Source organism: Parambassis ranga, chromosome 19, assembly GCF_900634625.1.
Source record: "Parambassis ranga chromosome 19, fParRan2.1, whole genome shotgun sequence".
Taxonomy (NCBI): domain Eukaryota; kingdom Metazoa; phylum Chordata; class Actinopteri; family Ambassidae; genus Parambassis; species Parambassis ranga.
In genome coordinates this window covers 4661248-4679528 of record NC_041039.1, presented here as the reverse complement: position 1 = coordinate 4679528, position 18281 = coordinate 4661248, and the positions used below count along the sequence as shown (strand labels likewise).

Below are 18281 nucleotides of genomic sequence, written 5' to 3'. Positions count from 1 at the left end.
GTGAGAAAGATTATTCACTTCATTCTTCATTTTTGCTAAATAAGTAATGGCAGAGAGGGAAAAAAATTATGTGTTTCACACATAACGCCTGTGAGGGTCACATCCACTGTCATGTCAGTGAGACAGTGAAAAACAGTCAATGAGAATGACAAGACAACTTCTTCATCTGAGATATTTTTACTTAGATTTAAAAAAAAAACTCAGCTACGTTCAAGTATTTAAGTCTTGTGGGTAAAAAAGGCTGCGTACACCGAGAAATACACCAGGTGACTCAACAGACTGTTGTCTCCACATCAAAACAAATAAACTAATGCTAAATCATTGGATTTGTTTTGCTTCTTCTTAACGGCAAAATAAACATTTTTTAAAACAAAAAATGATACAGAGAAGTAACAAATGGAATACATACATCATTCAGATTTTGTTCCAGCAGACACCTGAACTACATGTTCAGCATTTACACAGACAGCTGGACATGTGCAGTGTCTGCTTTCATGTATCTGTTCTCTCTCTCTTATAGTTTTCACACTCACTCGGTGCTTTATTAGGAGCACCTGCTCATTAATGCAATTATCCAAACAGCCAATCATATTGCAGCAGTACACATAAACGCCCGGTACACTGAACAAACGCATAGTCCGTCTGTTTGTGCTGAGGCTGCAGAATCAACAGTAAGAATCCATGGAGCTGACCTGCCTTGTGTCAACAGTCCTGCTGCTGCTGCTGCTGCTGCTGCTGTGATGGTGTAAGGAATGTTTTCTGGACACTGTCAGGCCCTGGTTTAATGAACACGGCAGTTAGTTTAGTGGACTTCAGTTTGTCCGATGTAGGCCGATCCAGGCTTAGTCTCCTGTTCCTAATAAATTGCTAACTGAGCATTTACCTTCTCTATTGCTACACATGTGTGTCTTTAGTCACACTATGTCTACTGTAAATAATTGAGAACCAGAAAATAGTATCATTTTTGAAAGTTCACATCAATAAAACAAGGGATGGTCTTTGTCTCATTCTCTGAGTTCCAGCTTGCCGTCCCTGATCCTCCATTCCCAACGTTGACATCTGTTGGGAGCAGGAACACACAGGAGCCACATGCCAGACTCTTGGATCTCTTGTTCATAGGACACTCTCTTCCTGTCTAGGGTTTCCAATGTGAAGGCCTTCCCTGAGATCTGAGCAACAGACCGGAGAGAAACTTGATTCTAACTGTGTCTGAAATGTTGTGTTAAAATGTCTTCACTCTATTAAACAGCACCAGAAATGTGAATGACATTTTCATTCATAATGTTAAATGTTACTGCTACCTGATCACTGATTCCTATTGCGACATGGCCCACTTTGACCCGGCGGCGTTCACGGATCCTTAGACACTCACCCTGATCATTCTCAATCCAGACTTCAACACCTGCAAATGTATCACAAGTATTTTTTTTTTTTAAAAATCAATCAACCAGTGACACCTTCATGCCTCTATCTTACCCTCAAAGCAGAATAAGGACGGCTGATTGGATGAAACCAACCACTCCAAGTGTGTGTCTCTGCGACTGGTGCAAGAAGAGAAGACGCCAGAACTGAGGTCATCAGACGAATGGTCAGAGTCCTTGGACACAGAAGGAGAACATTGTTGAGGTGATATTTTTGTGAGAGTACTTTACACATACAGCAACACATGCATCACACCTTCTCTGAGGGATCGATCTGCGATGTGTCCGAACAGCTGAAACAGGAGGGGGGGTCGTCTCGGGGTTCAGGAGACGGAGTCTTAACTGTGGTGCCCAAAGGTACATCTATGAAAGAGACCCCATTATGGTGTACTCTTCTTGTGGCAGATCTGTCTCCATCATGAAGAGTTTTTTTGGACTCACCGTCTCGCAGGTATTCCAGCTCCGCTTCCGATCCCCATGGATCCTCATTTGTCTTTTGGCCTTTTTGCAGCAAAGGGAAAACCCCTCTGAGAGCACAAAGGTACTCTGTGGATGAGGAGTCACACTCTTCTTCTTCCTCCTCCTCCTCTTCTTCTTCATCTCCCTCTTCCTCCTCCTCCCAGTCCCCTTCATAATCCCTGTCAGTTCTAAGCCACTTCTCCTGAGTATATTCCTCCTCTGCCATGTATATATCCACCTCTAAATCCGATCCACTCTCCCAGTCTGTTATGTAATCGTCCCTCAGTGATTTGGGCTCAGAGTCCCACTCCCTAGTTGAGGAGTTTGTCTCTACTTCAGAGTCCCCATCTTCCCAGTCGTTGCTATCCTCATCCACCGCTGTGGTTCTCCAAGGGCTCACCCAGTGCATCCTGGGTGCTGAGGCGCAGGTTGACGGTGTCTTTAGGGTTTCAGGGATCTCAGGGGGCAAAAAACTGGAAAGGTCTTCGCTCTGGCTCTGAACGTGATACAGCTTCTCACAGGCAAATTTGACGGACTTCAAACTGAGACCTCCAACTGTAGCAAAAATATTTACTGGAATGATGCAACACAGCAATATGGAGATTGATAGTACATCTCTTCATTGGCCAAAAGGCTTGGAGTGCCTCAGGGGTCAATCCTAGGTCCCCTCTTTTAGAGAGTTATGGCATCTAGCCCAATAAAAGTTCACAAACCTGGGCATGCAGGTCTCATAAATCATTGATATAGACATTTTTTTATAAATATGTAAACATGACATGCATCAACCTGCTCTGAGAGCCTTGGTTGTTCTCTTCCTGAGCTCTTTAGCTGAAGCTCGTCTGTCTGGATCTTTCTGGAGTCCGGCTCTGAACACTTGGGCTGTGAAGTTGTTGCAGTTGGACGGTACCTCCCACAGAGGTGGTGGCTTATTCACAATCTGACAGACAAGAATGACAGTCAATTGGTATACTTTGTCCCTTTCAGGGTAGAAATGATTCATTTAGCAACAAGATGTTATCACCTGGAGACACAATGGAGGGGAATAATATCGTATCCACGGTTGGCATCCATTGAGCATGTGCAGCAGCATGCAGCAGCTGCTCCACACATCAGCCTTGGCACACAGCTGATCACCCTGAGCCACCTCGGGGGCCATGTGGCTCTCTGTGCCAGGGAAGCCAGCTCCTACACCCACGAAAAACCCCTAAATTTTACTTTTTTTAGACAATGCTCATTTCTTAGCATTCTTATGCTGCTAGCGGGTGTTGGAGGTCAGATACTTTATTGTAAACTTACCCCTGAATGCTTTGGTGCTCCATCCACTGTCATCTAAAGTCTCTGAGAGACCAAAGTCACAGAGGAATGTGTCTCTGCAGTCTGCAGACAGCAGCACATTGTCAACTGGAATAAAATCAACACAGAGGATTTAGTGAGACAGCTTGTTTGCATTTGGTGCTCATTATGAAACAGTTGACTGTGAAACAGGCAGCTGTCAGAGCCTGTCAGGGTGACAGGTACACAGGGAGCTCAACTCCTGAACATCATGTCCAAAAATACACAACTTTTTTTTTTCTTCCTTCTTCACGAAGACCTGATCTGACGAGGCTGGCTTTTTGTTGGCTTTGTGAACCCTCTAGAACACAGCTTAGACACAACGGAGGGGCCTAAATTGACTGAAACCCCTCCTGCTCAGGGGTGAGGTGTCACTTTAGGATTAGGTACCACCTCTGGGATGCTAGCTGACAGCAGAAAAACCAGCTCCAGGCTTTACTGGGCTGCCTCCCTGTCAGTGCTACTGATAATATCAAATCCACTGCAGGGGAGAAACTGTGGATTCTCAGCCAACAACACATATGTTTTAAACTTTTAAAACACACCTTTGACATCCAAGTGAAGCACGTTTCTGTTGTGCAGGTGTTCCAATGCCTCCAATGTTTGATGAAGGTAATGCAAGGCCAAATCTTCAGGTAGGCTAGTCATCTCTTTTAGAAGCTGAGCCAAACAAGCTGGAAAGGTTGGGAATAATCAGGTTAATCTTTGAGACTCCCCCTCAGAGGTTCTTATAGTTTATTCAAAATGTTAAGTTGAACCTTTATATTTTGTGTAAAAGCCTAACAAAATCTGAGAGGGGACTTAATAACACATCTGTTTGTCTGACACTAAGACCCACTATGATCAGATAATTTATTCCTTATGTTTTTACACAAAAAAGGGGGTGCCCACTTTTAAACATGACTTTAGATTACCTGGCTTCAGATCCATGAAGAGCACGATGTTCATCCCCTCCCTCACAGCACCAAACAGCTCCACAACTCGAGGAGAGTTCAGAGCGCTCCACGTGCTCACCTCCTCGCAGCTGAAGTGACTCAGTGGAATCTGAAATTAACGGACAACAGTGAGCAGAACGACACTGTAATTTGAATGAAATCAACATTTCAGGGTTTTTAGCCGCTGGAGAATATTTCTTGGGTGAAGCATGTCTGGATTTAATGAATGACTCACACTCTTGGCAGCACATTTGAATCCAGTGCTTTTGTCCTGGATGCAGAACACATCACCGTATGAGCCGTTCTGGATGTGGTGAAGAATGCAGTATTCCTCTCCCTCTCTGTACTGAGAACAGCAGGGCTGGAGATCCTCCAGGGTGCGAGAGAAAAGCAGAGCAGTTAAAGGATAAAGAACAGCTAAATAAGAAGTATCTGCTTGGGTCTTGATCCAAATTTAACAGGATCCCTGTACACACATGGAAAAACTAAGGCAGGGAGGGACCATTATTGACATGTAAATTGGTCTGACACAGCACAGGTCACAAAGGATTAGAAAGGCGAGGTAAATGTGCCAAAAGGTCCATTTCTATGCACGTTTTTAATATCAAAATGTGTAAATATATGTCTTACATGGTGAAATATGAGTCCTTCATGTGCAGCTTTTGTAGTGTTCCAGTTCCACAGAATCTGTCTCATCAAATCTCTGAAGGATGCTGAAACAAAGAGCTTGGGTATCTGCGTCACTCTGCCTCTCAGTTCATCAAAACCGAAAGCTTGTGTAGTCACAGAATTGTGCGCATCGTCTGAAAGTCCCAGCATGCTTTGCACAAACCCTGTAGAGTCAGAAGTGTTAAATCCAGATACGTGCATCAGGTCAAAGGTCAGATCAGACTCATTTGCTTCTATTTCAAACTGATCTGGTGTTTGTATGCCAATGTCCTCAACACAGCACGACGTGTCCGACTCACTTTCATGAGTGTGAATAGATTCACAGTCCAGGCTGCAGTCAGAATCAGAGTCTCCTCTGTCATCGCTGCTGGATGTGTCGTCTGTGCACATGGACCTGCAGGAGTCTGCGTTGCTGCAAGCGTGTGTGTCTGTAAACTCAGGCGGAGGCGGTATGATATCAGCCAGTAACGTCACCTCCCTGTCCGCTGACTTCAGCCAGTCGATCTCCTGCACCCACAGACCTCTGATGATCGGAGGTTCTTCCCCTTCCTCCTGGATCTGTCTGGGCCTGGTTTTCCTGCGTTGTTTCCTTTGGAGATGGTACTGAGGGGCTTTGGTTGACTCCTCATCCTCTGTATCACTCATGAGGGCAGCTTCCTTATAGAGACACCTGCCAATGATAGCTGACTGATGAGATGTTGTAGGGTCATAAAGGAAGCAATGTGAGTATTGCGTATGAGTACCTGTGCTTTTGGAGGACCTGAGATCGTGAGAAGGGACACTGGGTGCTAGTGGGGCTGAACTCCTGGAAGTCTTCTCCTAAATCACACACAAAAAACACATTACATGTTAAAACTATAAAAAAAACTGACAACAAAATGAATGCTGATCGTTTGGACTCCATCTTACTCTCAGCCTGCGCAACAATAGAGACGAAAGCATTCTCCTTAGATGCTTTGTGCCCCTCGGTGGCCACATGCTTGGCAGTGCCATGTCGCATCACATGTGTAAGATGGGGGGCAATGGCCTGGACCAGTGAGTCCTTCTCCTCCTCACATCCTTGTTGGCTGTCATCGTTTTTGCCAAGAAATGTGAGCTCAGAGCCGCCGGTCACAATGGTGAATGGTGTGCTGGAATTGAACATCCTGGGTATGCCAATGAGACAACAGAAAGGTGAACAAAAACACAAAATTAGAGAAATACATACACATTTAACAATAAAAGCACTTCGAAGACAGAGCCTTTTACGAGTCTTAGATGTGGGTGATTTGTTCTGATACATTCAGACACAGAGTTTTTTTGAGGCAGAAGTCATGAGCTGTATAGTGGTTTTGTTTTTCTGTACTCTTTGGTTGTCTTGGCTGTTTTTCTGGTGTATTTAGTGTCTTGTTTGAACATTTCTTGTCCTTGTATTTCCTGTTTTATTTTAATAGTCTTGCCTTGCATGTGTGTGTTTCGCTTCCTCCTGGTGTTGATTACCTGCCACACCCTAATTGTCTTTGAATATAGCTCTCCTGTTGTACATTTTGGCTTTTTGGGTCTTCACCTGAACTCTAAATCATAACAGACACTATTGTTAGTAACCCCTTCAGGAACTGTCCTATTTGTTTAGAGATAGTGCAAACTGATTGGTGTGCAACTATAATATGTAGACTATGCTGTGACTGAATGACCTTTGGTCAGGAATCTTGAAATCTGTACTTAATCTTGGTACTTATGAACAGCAGCTCATCAAATCTAGAGGTGCTTGAGAGATTCACCAAAGAAGAATTGATGTATTTATACTTTCTTTTGAAATTTGCAAGTTGCAGTTTCATATTAATAAAGACAATGAAAAGAAAATTCATACTCATATCTTTTTGGTTTCACTAGAATTTAAATATAATTTCCGAAAACAGGATTCAAATTCATATACAGAAAATCCACTACTTTGTAGGAACAACTGATGTGTAATTGGCCCTTGGCTGTAATGTGGTGGCATTTGCTGTGGAGCGGGCGTGAATGAACAGACACCAGGGGCGAGCCTGGCAAGGTAAGTATAAATAGCATGCAGAGATTTGGCACGCAGAGGAGCAGCCACATGCCTTCCACTGGGCCATCCAGCTGTCAGAGTCTCTCTTCCTCGCCGCTCGCCATGTTGACAGCCAATACTGGGAGATCAAAACAGACACATGTCCCACTCATAAAGACGCTCATACAGAGCCTCCATGAGAGCATATCTGAAGTGCTTCGGTTTGATAATGCAGCTGTAAAAGTGTGGCAGCACATGTGAATAAACAGGTATGTTAATTTCTACCTTAACACAAGTGACAGGGTCAATTATGGACACTCGGATCAGTCTTCCAGCTCATGCATGTTAAACACTACTTCCATATCCTATACTCTACTCTTCCTGTAGTGCAGCCACACTTCCTGTACTACTAACTCTGACCCAACCACTTCCAGCAAATCAAAGATGAGCTCCACATTACCTCAGAAGGACTCTCAGCTGGTCTTAGGTTCAGGTAAAATCCAGCAGAAAGATGTCTTTCTGTCCCTGGCTCTGTGTCCGAGTGTGTCCTGTGTCATGTGTTTATTAGTGTAACCTACCGGCTTTCTGCCCACGCAGGCCTCCCTGATTGGTCCACCATGTGTTTGAATTATGAGCCCTAACACCTCGGTCACCCCTACCCTCCCTCCATACCTCCCTCCCACCCACACCCACAGCAGCCTCCACACACGCTGGATGGATAAAGTAGGTAGATGCCCTCAGTGACACTTGAAGCTGTTTTAGTCAGAAGTAAGCTCATTCAGTGTGCAGTCACTGTGCAATTAACTGTCAGACAGATGGACTCACATTTGTCTCTAGAACACTCTGGTAAACAGATGGACTTCATGGTCCACTCCATGACTGCAAGGTGTCCAGGTCCTGTGGCTGTAAAACAAGTCCAAGCCATCAGTCCTCCACCACCGTGCTTGACAGTGTGTATGAGGTGTTTCTGCTGAAATGCTGTGTTTGGTTTACAGCAGACATGGTGGTGAGCATTAAGACAAAACATCTCCACTTTGGTCTCATGTGTCCATAGGACATTGTTCCACAAGTGTTGTTCTTTGTTCAGATGCAGGTTAGTGAACTTAAGTCCTGCTTCCAACCTATATAATGCCTAACAAACGTTTGTGTGTAGTTTAATATAAATAACAAAAAGGGGGGGGGGGGGGGTGCAGCCACAAATATTTGGATATGTATGAAATTGTAAGCTTTGTTGCTACAATAAAATCTAAGCATTCATACTAATGTTCAAAAAATAGTGGTTTGTTTAGCTTGTTTTTTAGGAGAGTCCACCGGTATGTGACCATCTGTCCAAACACAGAGACACACTTCTTCTTCCGACTGGACTCTTGGAATTAACAAAATACCAGAGGAGGGAGTGTGAGAGCCGTGTGTGTATTTGTGTGTGTGTGTGTTATGCCTGTGATTTGGGTGGAGGGGTCCCTCTCCCTGGCAACATCTGAATGGGATCATTGGCTGACCAATAGTGGGGCTGTGCAGAAAGTTTGCTCACACGTCAAAGGGTTTTTGTCACTTCAGTCCTCTCTGCTGTTGGTGAGTCAAGTTGGCTAAACATAGAACTGAAAAGCCTCCTCAGCTTCTTTAGCGCCCCACCAACTCACAGAAACTGATGGAATCAATGAATCAGAAGAATAATATTTTTAGTTACAGCCTCACTGACAACACTGAGACTAAGTTTTGGAGCCAGTTAGCTACTATGTAGTCTTTGCTTTAACTGAGTGGCCCTGTAAACATTTGATCTGCACTTAAAAGTGAGGATATCCTGCAGCACACACACACAGTATAACAAGTAACACTTTGTCTCAACACTTGTGAAAGCATCATGACAAAAGTGCAAGAAATTGTTAATGTCTCTAAAGCAGGAAAAGATCTACGAGTTTATCAAAGAGCTTCAAGTTTCAGTCAAACAGAACAAGACTGACAGAGGAAGAGAAAAATGTGGAAGGTTCTGGAAAGAAAACTAGTGAGAGATGTGTCTAAAGAGCCAAGAACAACTGCAGAGACACTAGTGAAGGATTTAACCAAGTCTAGACCTGAAGAGTTTCTGAATCACAAAGGAAAAGCTCATAGATCTAAAATGTAATAATAAAAAACATCACCGGAAGATTTTCAATATCAAAATTTAACCCATCTGTCTTGTATAATATAATTGTTAAAAAGGGTCTCACATATTGGAGTTTAAAATATTTCTAAACACATTCTTTATGCTGACAAAACAAGTCTGCATTATTTGATAGGAGTAACTCAACAATGAGGCCTCACAGCATCTGACCTCATTTAGAGCTTTGTTTTCAACTCAAGCAGAAGAACTGCCATGTCTGTTTGCCACCACCAGAGGGCAGGTGGTGTAATGAAGCTTGGCATTAGCCCAAGCTGACAGTAAAGTGGGGCAGAGCCTTACCCTTACAGCCCACCCCTGCTACATCTCCACTCAGCTATCTCCTGTTTACCCGGGTCGTCATAACAACTTTGTGATGACGCAGCCAGGCTGGGTGGTGGCGGGGGTAACAGGATACGGAGCGAAAAGGCCAGAGGAAGTGTGTTTGTGTGGGCTTGTTGTGTGAGTGTCTGCACATCCTGACCACTGATGAACTCAAAGGATGACCTCAGCCAGTTTAATTATCACATCGATCCAGCTGATATTTCTAAGAAGTTTGTCCCCCACCTCGTTCTTTAAAAAAAAGGAAAAATGAACGCAACATAATGTGGAGAGTAAATATTTATTTCAGGATGGGTCCAATCATTATGCATAAAAAGCTAAATTTAAATGAAAAGACAATAAATTTAAAGTATACTTGATGTTAACATTTCCTCCAACAATCACAGTTGAAGTGCCCCCTTAGTGTTTCCTTCATCCAACTACAGCAATATAATGGCTGAAAATGTTGCTGTTGTACCAACATAAAAACTCCTGAGTGGTTTTTTGTTACATACATCTTGGTTGTGTTTAAAGAACCCCCACCCTCACCCAAAAGCCCAGCCCAGCGCACAAACACACACAAAAGATTTTCCAATAACACTCTGATTCCCAAAGAAGGCATAAGTCATCATTGTGCAGTCATCTAATTTTCATCAAGTTAAATAAACCAAACATCGCACCTTTGCAACAATAATCTTCACTGTTGTGGGCCTGTAAAAGGAGTAAAATCAACATGCCCCAACAAACACATGAGGACTTGCCTCACTAAGTGGGAACATAAAGAAGCAAATAACTGAACTGAAAGAAACTAAATGTAAAATTGAGAAAACCTGACACCTGTGGCCATTAAGTAAACTGCAGTCTCATCATTTATCATAAAAAGGGATTCATTCTTAAAACTACCTTTAATGTACCAGTGTTTTCAGATGTTAAAACTTTAAACGAAATTTTGGATCATGGTTGACACTTCACTTCAAGTTGTGTGGATCAAATTATGGAGATAATAAGTGGAGTAAATTTCAGTCTGGTCTGACAAGATGCTTAGAAAGCTCACAATAAGGCAGCGAGTACATTCATGTTTCAGTGTGTGAAGGAGTGCTGAGCACTTTAAGTAATGAGGGTCAGAATAGATTAAAAAAAATGGAGCAATGGCTTTCTTACTTGTCAACAAACCCCAGTTAAAAAAGGAAATAGAAATGTGCAACCGGAAGTCTTAAAAAATATTCCTCAGTATGTTGGTGTTTTGATGGGATTTGTTGACAGTAGAGAAAAACCTGGCCTTCAGCTTGGAGTGATTTCCAGGAAGTGTTACTGAGTATCAGTGAATGACCTTCCTGCAAAGTGCTTCTACTACTTCTAAATTAAAACAGAGATACCTGCATTTTTTCCAAATCGTCTCCACACCTATAACTACTTAGCAGTGCAAAAACATGGTGAACACACATTCAAAGAAATCAAACAGGAAGTGGAGAAAAAGCCCCTCTTTTTTTTTTTTTTGGGGGGGGTCCATTAAAGTCCATGAGGGACATAAGTCTTTCTGTCACCGAACAAACTGTCCCAGGTCAGCTGCGACTGTGCGCTGCATCCTCCACCCTTCAAGTCGCACAGGTATCCAGCAGGACAGCAGTGCTTTGAGTCAGAGCAGCAGACAGCCTGGAAACACAAATAATTGCTCTTTTTAGTTAATTACTTGTGTGTCTAAAAAAACAAATTACAACCATATAATGTGACCGGTGCTGGCAAACATACCCTGGGTGAGGGGCAGCAGCCCCATTCTGTAGCCGAGATCTTACAGCAGGTGTCCTGCTTGGAGCATTGAAACTCCCCCGTGCTGTCGCATGGCACAATCTCCTTGTCCTCTGGGCTGCGTTCTGATGTGGACTGCACCACTCTGCTCATAGGGAGGGAATAGAGGATCACGTCGTGGCTCTTTTTTTCACATGTCCCTGTCTGCATGTTGCAGGTGTAGCCCTGAGGACAGCAGTGTTCGTGGTCGGCACAACAAACAGCCTGAGAAGGGAAGAAGAAGAAGAAAATGTACAGATTAATATTACTGATGCATGACGTTGCTGTATCACTGTGATTGTAGAGGCAGTGAGGTCCGAACCTTGACCAGAGGGCAGCAACCCCAGTCTCCTGTTGGCAGCTTACAGCAGGTTGTGCCTGAGGCGCAGCTGCTCTTGTTGTCACACTTAACGTCGGTCACTGAGCTCGGCTTGGTCAGAGCGCTCAGCTTGGTGAACCAGGGTATGACATTTGAGCCCCTGGAGCAGGAGGACCTATGAGGTTCACATGTGTGTCCACTGGGACAGCAGTGATTTCCATCTTTGCAACAGACCGCCTGCAGAGCAACAAAAAACAACTCTGTGGCAGTTCCATTCACAAACCTTCACATAACCCCATTTCATTTCCTGCAGTGTGAGGATGGAAAATAATAACACACTTACATTTGGCAGAGGGCAGCAGCCCCATTTCTGGGTCTTGTCCATGAAGCAGCAGGTCGTGTCTCTGGGACAGCTGGTCTGGGCGTCGCGCATGTTCTTGGATGGCCCAGATGAACCGGAAACAGGCTTTCTATGCAGAGATGGAATCTTCTGGAACCAGGGCAGGCTGAGTTCACCAGGCTTATCGCAGGTCTGCTCGGCCACATTGCACTTGTAGCCTTTGGGGCAGCAGTGCTTGTGATCATTACAGCACACAGCCTGCAGAGAAGCAAGCCAGAGCAGCATGTGAACATGAACAGTCCTGAGGAACCCTGAATATATCTAACACAGTTGACACTCAACAAAAACAAACACACCCTTGGCTATTTTAAAGCTTAATGGTGAAAAAGGAGGACGCTGACCTGAGGTAAGGGGCAGCAGGCCCACTGTCCTGAGTCTGTCTTACAGCAGGTGGTGCCTCCTGGACACCTTGTCTGCTTGTCGCATCTCTCATCCCGCACATGCGAGGTGAGAACGGACACCTTGGCCAGCAAAGGGAGAGATGGGGAGACACCTGAGGGGTCGTCACATGTTTCTGCCGCCAGGTTGCAGATGGTGCCATGAGGGCAGCAGTGGACGTGATCACTACAGCAAACAGCCTTGGAGGGAAGATAGGAGAGTAAATATAAGTGTTTTACTTTTAGAATTTCAGAATTTCTGATGGTATGAGGAAGGAAAAGTTTCAGATAACCTGAGGTAGAGGACAACAGGCCCAGTCTCCACTTGTCGTCTTGCAGCAGGTGGATTTTCCAGGACACGACGTTGATTTGTCACATTTGTTGTTTTTGTTTGGTAACTGGAAGACCGGCGTGTGGCCGAGCCAGGGCATCACCGCACTGCCTGTGGGGTCATCGCATGTGGAGGCTGCCAGGTTACAGATGGTGCCGTGGGGACAGCAGTGCAGGTGGTCCTCACAGCACACAGCCTACAGAGGGAGGAATAAACACACTTACATTAAAAACCACTGACTCACAGATTTCTTCAGTCATGATTCCAGGTTTCGGGTCAATGTTGTTTAATCCTGTGTAGCTGGATGGATTGTTTGGCTACCTTTGGTAAAGGACAACAGGCCCATTCTCCTTCTGATGACTTGCAGCAGGTGCTTCCGTCAGCGCAGGCCACAGAGGCATTGCAGGGAACAGCACGGACTGAAAGACAAACAGAAACCTCACGTAAGCAAACTTTGCCTGAAAGAGCTAATTCAGATTCCTGCGAGTCATGGTGGCCACAATCTCACCATGAAACTGCTACACAGGCAATGTTATTAAGCATGAGAACAAAGCTAACAAAACTGTGCAGAGGCTTAGCGACTACCTGAGTCCTACCTCTGCTCTGCGCTGGCAGCAGCTCAGTGATGGCTGTGTGTATGTGGGTGTTTGCCTGCGTGGACGCACAGGTGCTGTGGGACAGGTCGCACTGGGTGCCTGCAGGGCAGCAGTGGATATGATCTGAACAACACACAGCCTGTAAGAACATAAATAAGAGGAAGCGTCAGGTGGACATAATCTAGATATATTATGTAAAAAGTCTGATACAGGATGTGTGTAAATAAAAGATCTGCAGTTTATTTTGATAATGCACAACTGTGGGATAGTTCCAGTTTATTTGGGAGTGGCTACTTACATTGGGCATAGGACAGCAGCCGTATGTTCCGTTAGTCATCTGACAGCATGTGGTCTGATCAGGGCACACTGAATGTTTGTCTGGACATTCAACTGATGTGATGACAAGTCAAAAAAAACATCATGATGAAAACAACTAAAATAAAATCTATCAGATAAAGGCTCTGTGTCTGTACAGTAACAACAGCTTACTGTCATTGGGCAGAGTGGAGATCTTCTTCAACAGGGGCATGTGAATCTCACCAGACCTGCACACCCCATGTTCCAGGTCACATATTGTGTTGCTAGGGCAACAGTGGAGATGATCACTGCAGCATGTGGCCTGCACATGATTCAGATATTAAAGAGGAAAATGTTTAGTTAGTTTTTTTTTTTAAACAACAGTAGGAAACAGAACGGCAGAAGCAGAAAGACAGCGGTGCAAAAATTCTTACTTCCTGTTGGAGATTTCGGTTTGAGATTGTGATGTCATACCTGTCTCTACATGACCTGGGCTTTGGTGGTGGGATACAGTTACACAACATTTCACTGTCTTTTGTGCAGTTTTGAAGATGTGACCCAATTAAAACTACAGAACTGCTGCAGCCTGTGAAAGCTGCAGGGCCTGTAATTTAATATGTGATATAAAATCTGATTCTTTTAATCTTGTTATTTAGTCACAAGTATTACAAGATTCCTTGTTGTATTCTGTGTTTGAGTCATGTTTGAAACACTGGAAATACAAAAACAGGACAATAACTGTCCTATATAATGTCTCTCTTAACAGCACTGGATCTACTTGTAGCAATAATAATTTGTTAACATAGGTAGAAAAAACAAAAGCTATGGACAATCAAACAATCGACTAGATGGTAGACGGATAGACAGGCAGACAGAGATAGAGAATAATAGACAGAAAGACAGACATGACTATTGCACTGACTATTCCATACATACGTCTGGGTATGGGCAGCAGCCGTACTCTCCACTGGTTAGCAGGCAGCATGTGTAACTATCTGGGCATGTTTTCCCACCAGGACACGTCACAGAACCGACAACAGGAACTGCAGAGGAAGTAATTTGTTATCATGGTTTGTGTATAACTGAAAAAACATTGAGAGACTACAGCTACTTTTTTTTAAACCACAAATCTAACATGTCGTTGGAAGGTGTTTATTTAGAAGGTGGATTCAACAGAAAGAGACATAGTACATAATTTAGTTTATATGTACCTCAGAACAACAGATAAGACTTTTGATCAAAAAGCTGCATGTAAAGATCAAATCAGATACATTAATGATGGCAGTGCACAAATCGGGGTAAACTTACATCTGTGAACATTTGCATCAGCACACAACAAGCATGTTACCTCTCTCTTTGCTCTGATGATTGAATTCATTTTTATATAGCGATAACTTGTACTTGGACTGATAAGACGGCACATAAATACTCCTGGCATGCCATATGGACATTAGCAGGAGGGTCCTGTCTTATGAGCCAGATCCTGCTGAAGGTACCTTCCCATTAAAGTGGAGTTTTTCTTTGTCAGTGTTGTGCCTTAAGTGCTTGCTTGGGGTCAGATGTACTCAGAGTGGCTAGAATTGAATCCCCTACCTGGATTAGTATCCCTCTTTGTTGCAGGCAGTTTCTGCAGCATGGGGAAGGACTCCAGAGAGGCAGACACACACTTTGAGTGAACGAGATCACACTGTGTTCCCTCGGGGCAACAGTGACGCTTATCCTCACAACACACCGCCTGCAGAGAGAGGAAAATCATTTCTGACAGTCAGGACCGCTGTTCAGGCAAGGACATGGCTGCCTACACATAAAATAGACCTACAAAGCAGACACTGACAGAGAAAATCACACACATGCAACCAGAAAATAAAAGTGAATTCTTGCTTATTTAGATATGATGCCTCTTTCTATGAATTCAAATGGCTCAACTTAACAAGATGCTGTCAAACAAACGCCATCTAATTTCCTGTGATCAAAGACTGCAGCCTCACATTTGATCAAGTAGTGAAGAATCTAGCTGTGGCTAAAGGTAAATGGTGTAGTAAACAGTGCAGCTTGATGTGTACTATTGATACATTTTACACTGGATGACCCCACATACGTAGTTTTACAAACCATCTACAGTCATCTGAAACAGAATGAGTGTCAACAGTACCAGGTACATACACGAATGCCACAACATCACCACCTGCACAGAAGACGTTGTTCCTCTTCCAGTTGTGATGTTCACATCCTCTTTGTGTGGTAAACAGGCATTGTTGCCAAATAAATCCTACAGCAATGACATAACCTTTTACTTCCCCTATCTGTGGTTTGATTTTACGGTTTATCAGGCCCAGTCAGACCACACAAGACATTTCTTGGTGTGAGGTGCATGGGTTTGTGTTGATCCAGTGATTTTAGGTGGAAACAGTGGGTGTGCAAGCTCATGTGTAGCACCTTGGCTAATGGACAGCAGCCCCAGGAGCCATCAGGAAGCTGGCAGCACGTGGTGTCATCGGGACACTCGGACTCCTGATCTGGACAAATGACTGCCTTCACTCTCTCTCCGAGCTGCAGCCATCACACAGAACAGCCAGTGCATACCAATGACAGCCGCATGGACAAAAAGAAACAGGAAAGCAAGTGTACATTAATTTTTCCCTTTTGGTCAGAAGTCTTGTGTTTCTTTTAAAAAGTGAGGCCGGTCTTTGAAACTTTCATGGAAAAATGTGCTAAAACTTGGTCAGAAACCTGCTTACCTCATGGAAAGATAAAATGTTAGGAATGTTAGGAATCATGAGAAAATCTAGCAGTGCCAGGATCCTAAATCTGTAGCCTTACTTGGTCCCATCATTGACTTTTTTCCTTGTCTAAACATGTAATTCAATCAAAACAGTGCTCAGTGTTGTACGTTTTGTATCGAATTAACAATAATTTCCGATGACCTATATTCACTAATCACACTAAAAAAAAAATCAGTCACCCAAATAAGTCAGATAAAACTGAAAATATTAAGATTGACATGTTTTTATTTACCTGAGGAACCAGGAGGGCCTGTTTAGCCGGAAGTCGACTCATCCAGGGCAGAGAAACTGTTTTATTAACACATTTCTGATGGACCAGATCACACACTGTCCCTTCATAGCAGCAGTGGAGATGGTCTGAACAACACTCTGCCTGTGAACAGATTCAAACAAACATGAGACCAAACCGCAATCATTAATGTGCAGGATGAAAAAATAATTCACAGGTCAGTAACTCACATGAGGAAGTGGACAGCATCCGTATCCTCCTGCTGTGTTCTTGCAGCAGGTGTTTTTGTCCTCGCACATGCCTCCATCAGGACACACCAGCGCTGTGCTCAGGCCTATTAAAGCCAGACACAAGATCCCCATCTGCAGTGTCTGAGCAAGAAAAAAAGAAGCAGAGGACAGGCCTGTCAGCAATCTTATATGTTGCAATGTACTCTGATATACTACACATTCTTATTGTTTCCTTCAGCCAGAGGAAAAATTTCACCAATGTAAAGAAGGAAAGCAAATTTAAGTATGAGGGGCAGCTCTGCAAGCATTCCAGCTGGTTTTCCACATCAAATTTCTTTTAGGGTATGTAAAACAGTGGCAGTTTCACACAAATACTGATTTTAAACTACAGCAAATATACTGTTTCATACTTTATGTTCCACTCATTGATTCTGGAACTAAGTTATTATACATGAAATACGCATTCTCAAGGCTTAAACACACAAAAGAAGTTATGTGAATCATGACTACAGTCAACTTCCACAATATTATTCACAATATTATTAGCAAACCAACAATTTGTTATTGTTGCTAGATAAGTATGGTCTGTGTGGCTATATTGCTGTTTATTAAAAGATGGTCAGGCTAATTTAGGAGGACATGTTAACCACCGTGTTAACACATACTTGTTGTGACATGTTAGTTAAAACACAGGTCCTCTTGTTTAAAACATGTGGTTTTCCTGTTGTGTGTTGAAATGCCAGCTCCTGTTTTGCTGTTGAAATATAAAGACATTCATCTCATTCTCTGCCTTACCATGGTTATCTTCAAATTAGAGCAGGCAGAAAGAGGTTAGCTGTTATCAACAAATAGCCCTGTGCTGCATACCTCCTCTTGCAACCTGAAAAAAACAACAAAAAAACAAAGTCAGACGACGTTCTTCTCTGTGACAACACTTTTCAATAACATAAAAATATTTCTAGCAGGTGTAAATATGACTAGCCGCGAGGAAGCAGCTGAAATGTGCGAGCTAGGTAACGTTAGCTTTAATAATCCAAATTAAAACAAGTTAGCTTAGCAGGCTAGGGGGCTAACAATAAAGCTAGCACGTTTGAATGGCTTGCCGCGGTGATGTATTCATTCTCGTAGGAAAGCGGATTATTTTTCTTACCTAGTAGGTATGGTGTGGAACCATCAACTGATCACATAAATGTGGTATTTAATGCAGCTTCGGAAACAGTCTGAGAGCACAATGCAAATATTGTGTGAGTCTATTTACTGAAACTCAAATAATCACATGACACACTTACATGTGACAGCTCTTAAAGGGACAGTGCATCACTGCTGCTAGGAGAAGGCTGGCTAACAAGTTTATTCTGACATAAAAAATATAACCTACCACTCGTTCCACTGTAATTTAAAAAATGTTCTACTACAATTTGTTTTTAATTATTCTAAAAAGACAAGCATTCTCAAGATTATTAGTAATTAGTAAAATTACACAGCACAAAACAAATGGTTAGTAAATTGTTTATGTACAGACCTCACTGAGCATGCTCAATGTTAATGTGACAGCACAATTAAAAGACTGAACAAGTAGAGTTTGTTTGAAGGGATACCAGGAGAAATACTCTTCTAAATAATACTCATCTAAAAAGCACATGGAAGCA

At 43.2% G+C, this 18281-nt stretch overlaps 2 protein-coding genes across 5 annotated transcripts; both read right to left on the bottom strand.

Annotated features, from left to right (window-relative positions):
- Positions 1-84: 84 nt before the first annotated feature.
- map3k14b (mitogen-activated protein kinase kinase kinase 14b) lies at positions 85-7401 on the bottom strand. 3 transcript variants are annotated; one of them, XM_028431068.1, is made up of 16 exons: positions 7288-7401; positions 6901-6966; positions 5726-5961; positions 5560-5635; positions 4778-5486; positions 4383-4517; positions 4127-4256; positions 3758-3886; positions 3177-3281; positions 2902-3065; positions 2667-2817; positions 1863-2435; positions 1678-1784; positions 1477-1597; positions 1302-1402; positions 85-1169 (listed from the first exon to the last, which is right to left on the bottom strand). In XM_028431068.1, exons 3-16 carry the CDS (start codon positions 5958-5960, stop codon positions 1005-1007), a joined length of 2901 nt encoding a protein of 966 aa, XP_028286869.1. In that variant the 5' UTR covers position 5961; positions 6901-6966; positions 7288-7401; the 3' UTR covers positions 85-1004. The 3 variants fall into 3 exon arrangements, with proteins under 3 accessions (XP_028286869.1, XP_028286868.1, XP_028286870.1); XM_028431069.1 differs by lacking the exon at positions 6901-6966 and having other exon boundaries at positions 88-1169; positions 4778-4980; positions 5116-5486; positions 7288-7395; XM_028431067.1 differs by lacking the exon at positions 6901-6966 and having other exon boundaries at positions 87-1169; positions 7288-7395.
- Positions 7402-9567: 2166 nt separating this feature from the next.
- grnb (granulin b) lies at positions 9568-17908 on the bottom strand. Of its 2 annotated transcripts, XM_028430696.1 has the most exons (18): positions 17783-17898; positions 17500-17512; positions 17298-17386; positions 16633-16773; positions 16406-16546; positions 15827-15940; positions 14984-15125; positions 14327-14433; positions 13583-13712; positions 13392-13483; positions 13094-13232; positions 12819-12916; positions 12460-12693; positions 12131-12367; positions 11733-11987; positions 11393-11626; positions 11035-11295; positions 9568-10938 (listed from the first exon to the last, which is right to left on the bottom strand). In XM_028430696.1, exons 3-18 carry the CDS (start codon positions 17307-17309, stop codon positions 10795-10797), a joined length of 2481 nt encoding a protein of 826 aa, XP_028286497.1. In that variant the 5' UTR covers positions 17310-17386; positions 17500-17512; positions 17783-17898; the 3' UTR covers positions 9568-10794. The 2 variants fall into 2 exon arrangements, with proteins under 2 accessions (XP_028286497.1, XP_028286498.1); XM_028430697.1 differs by lacking the exon at positions 17298-17386 and having other exon boundaries at positions 17428-17512; positions 17783-17908.
- Between the last annotated feature and the right edge of the window lie 373 nt (positions 17909-18281).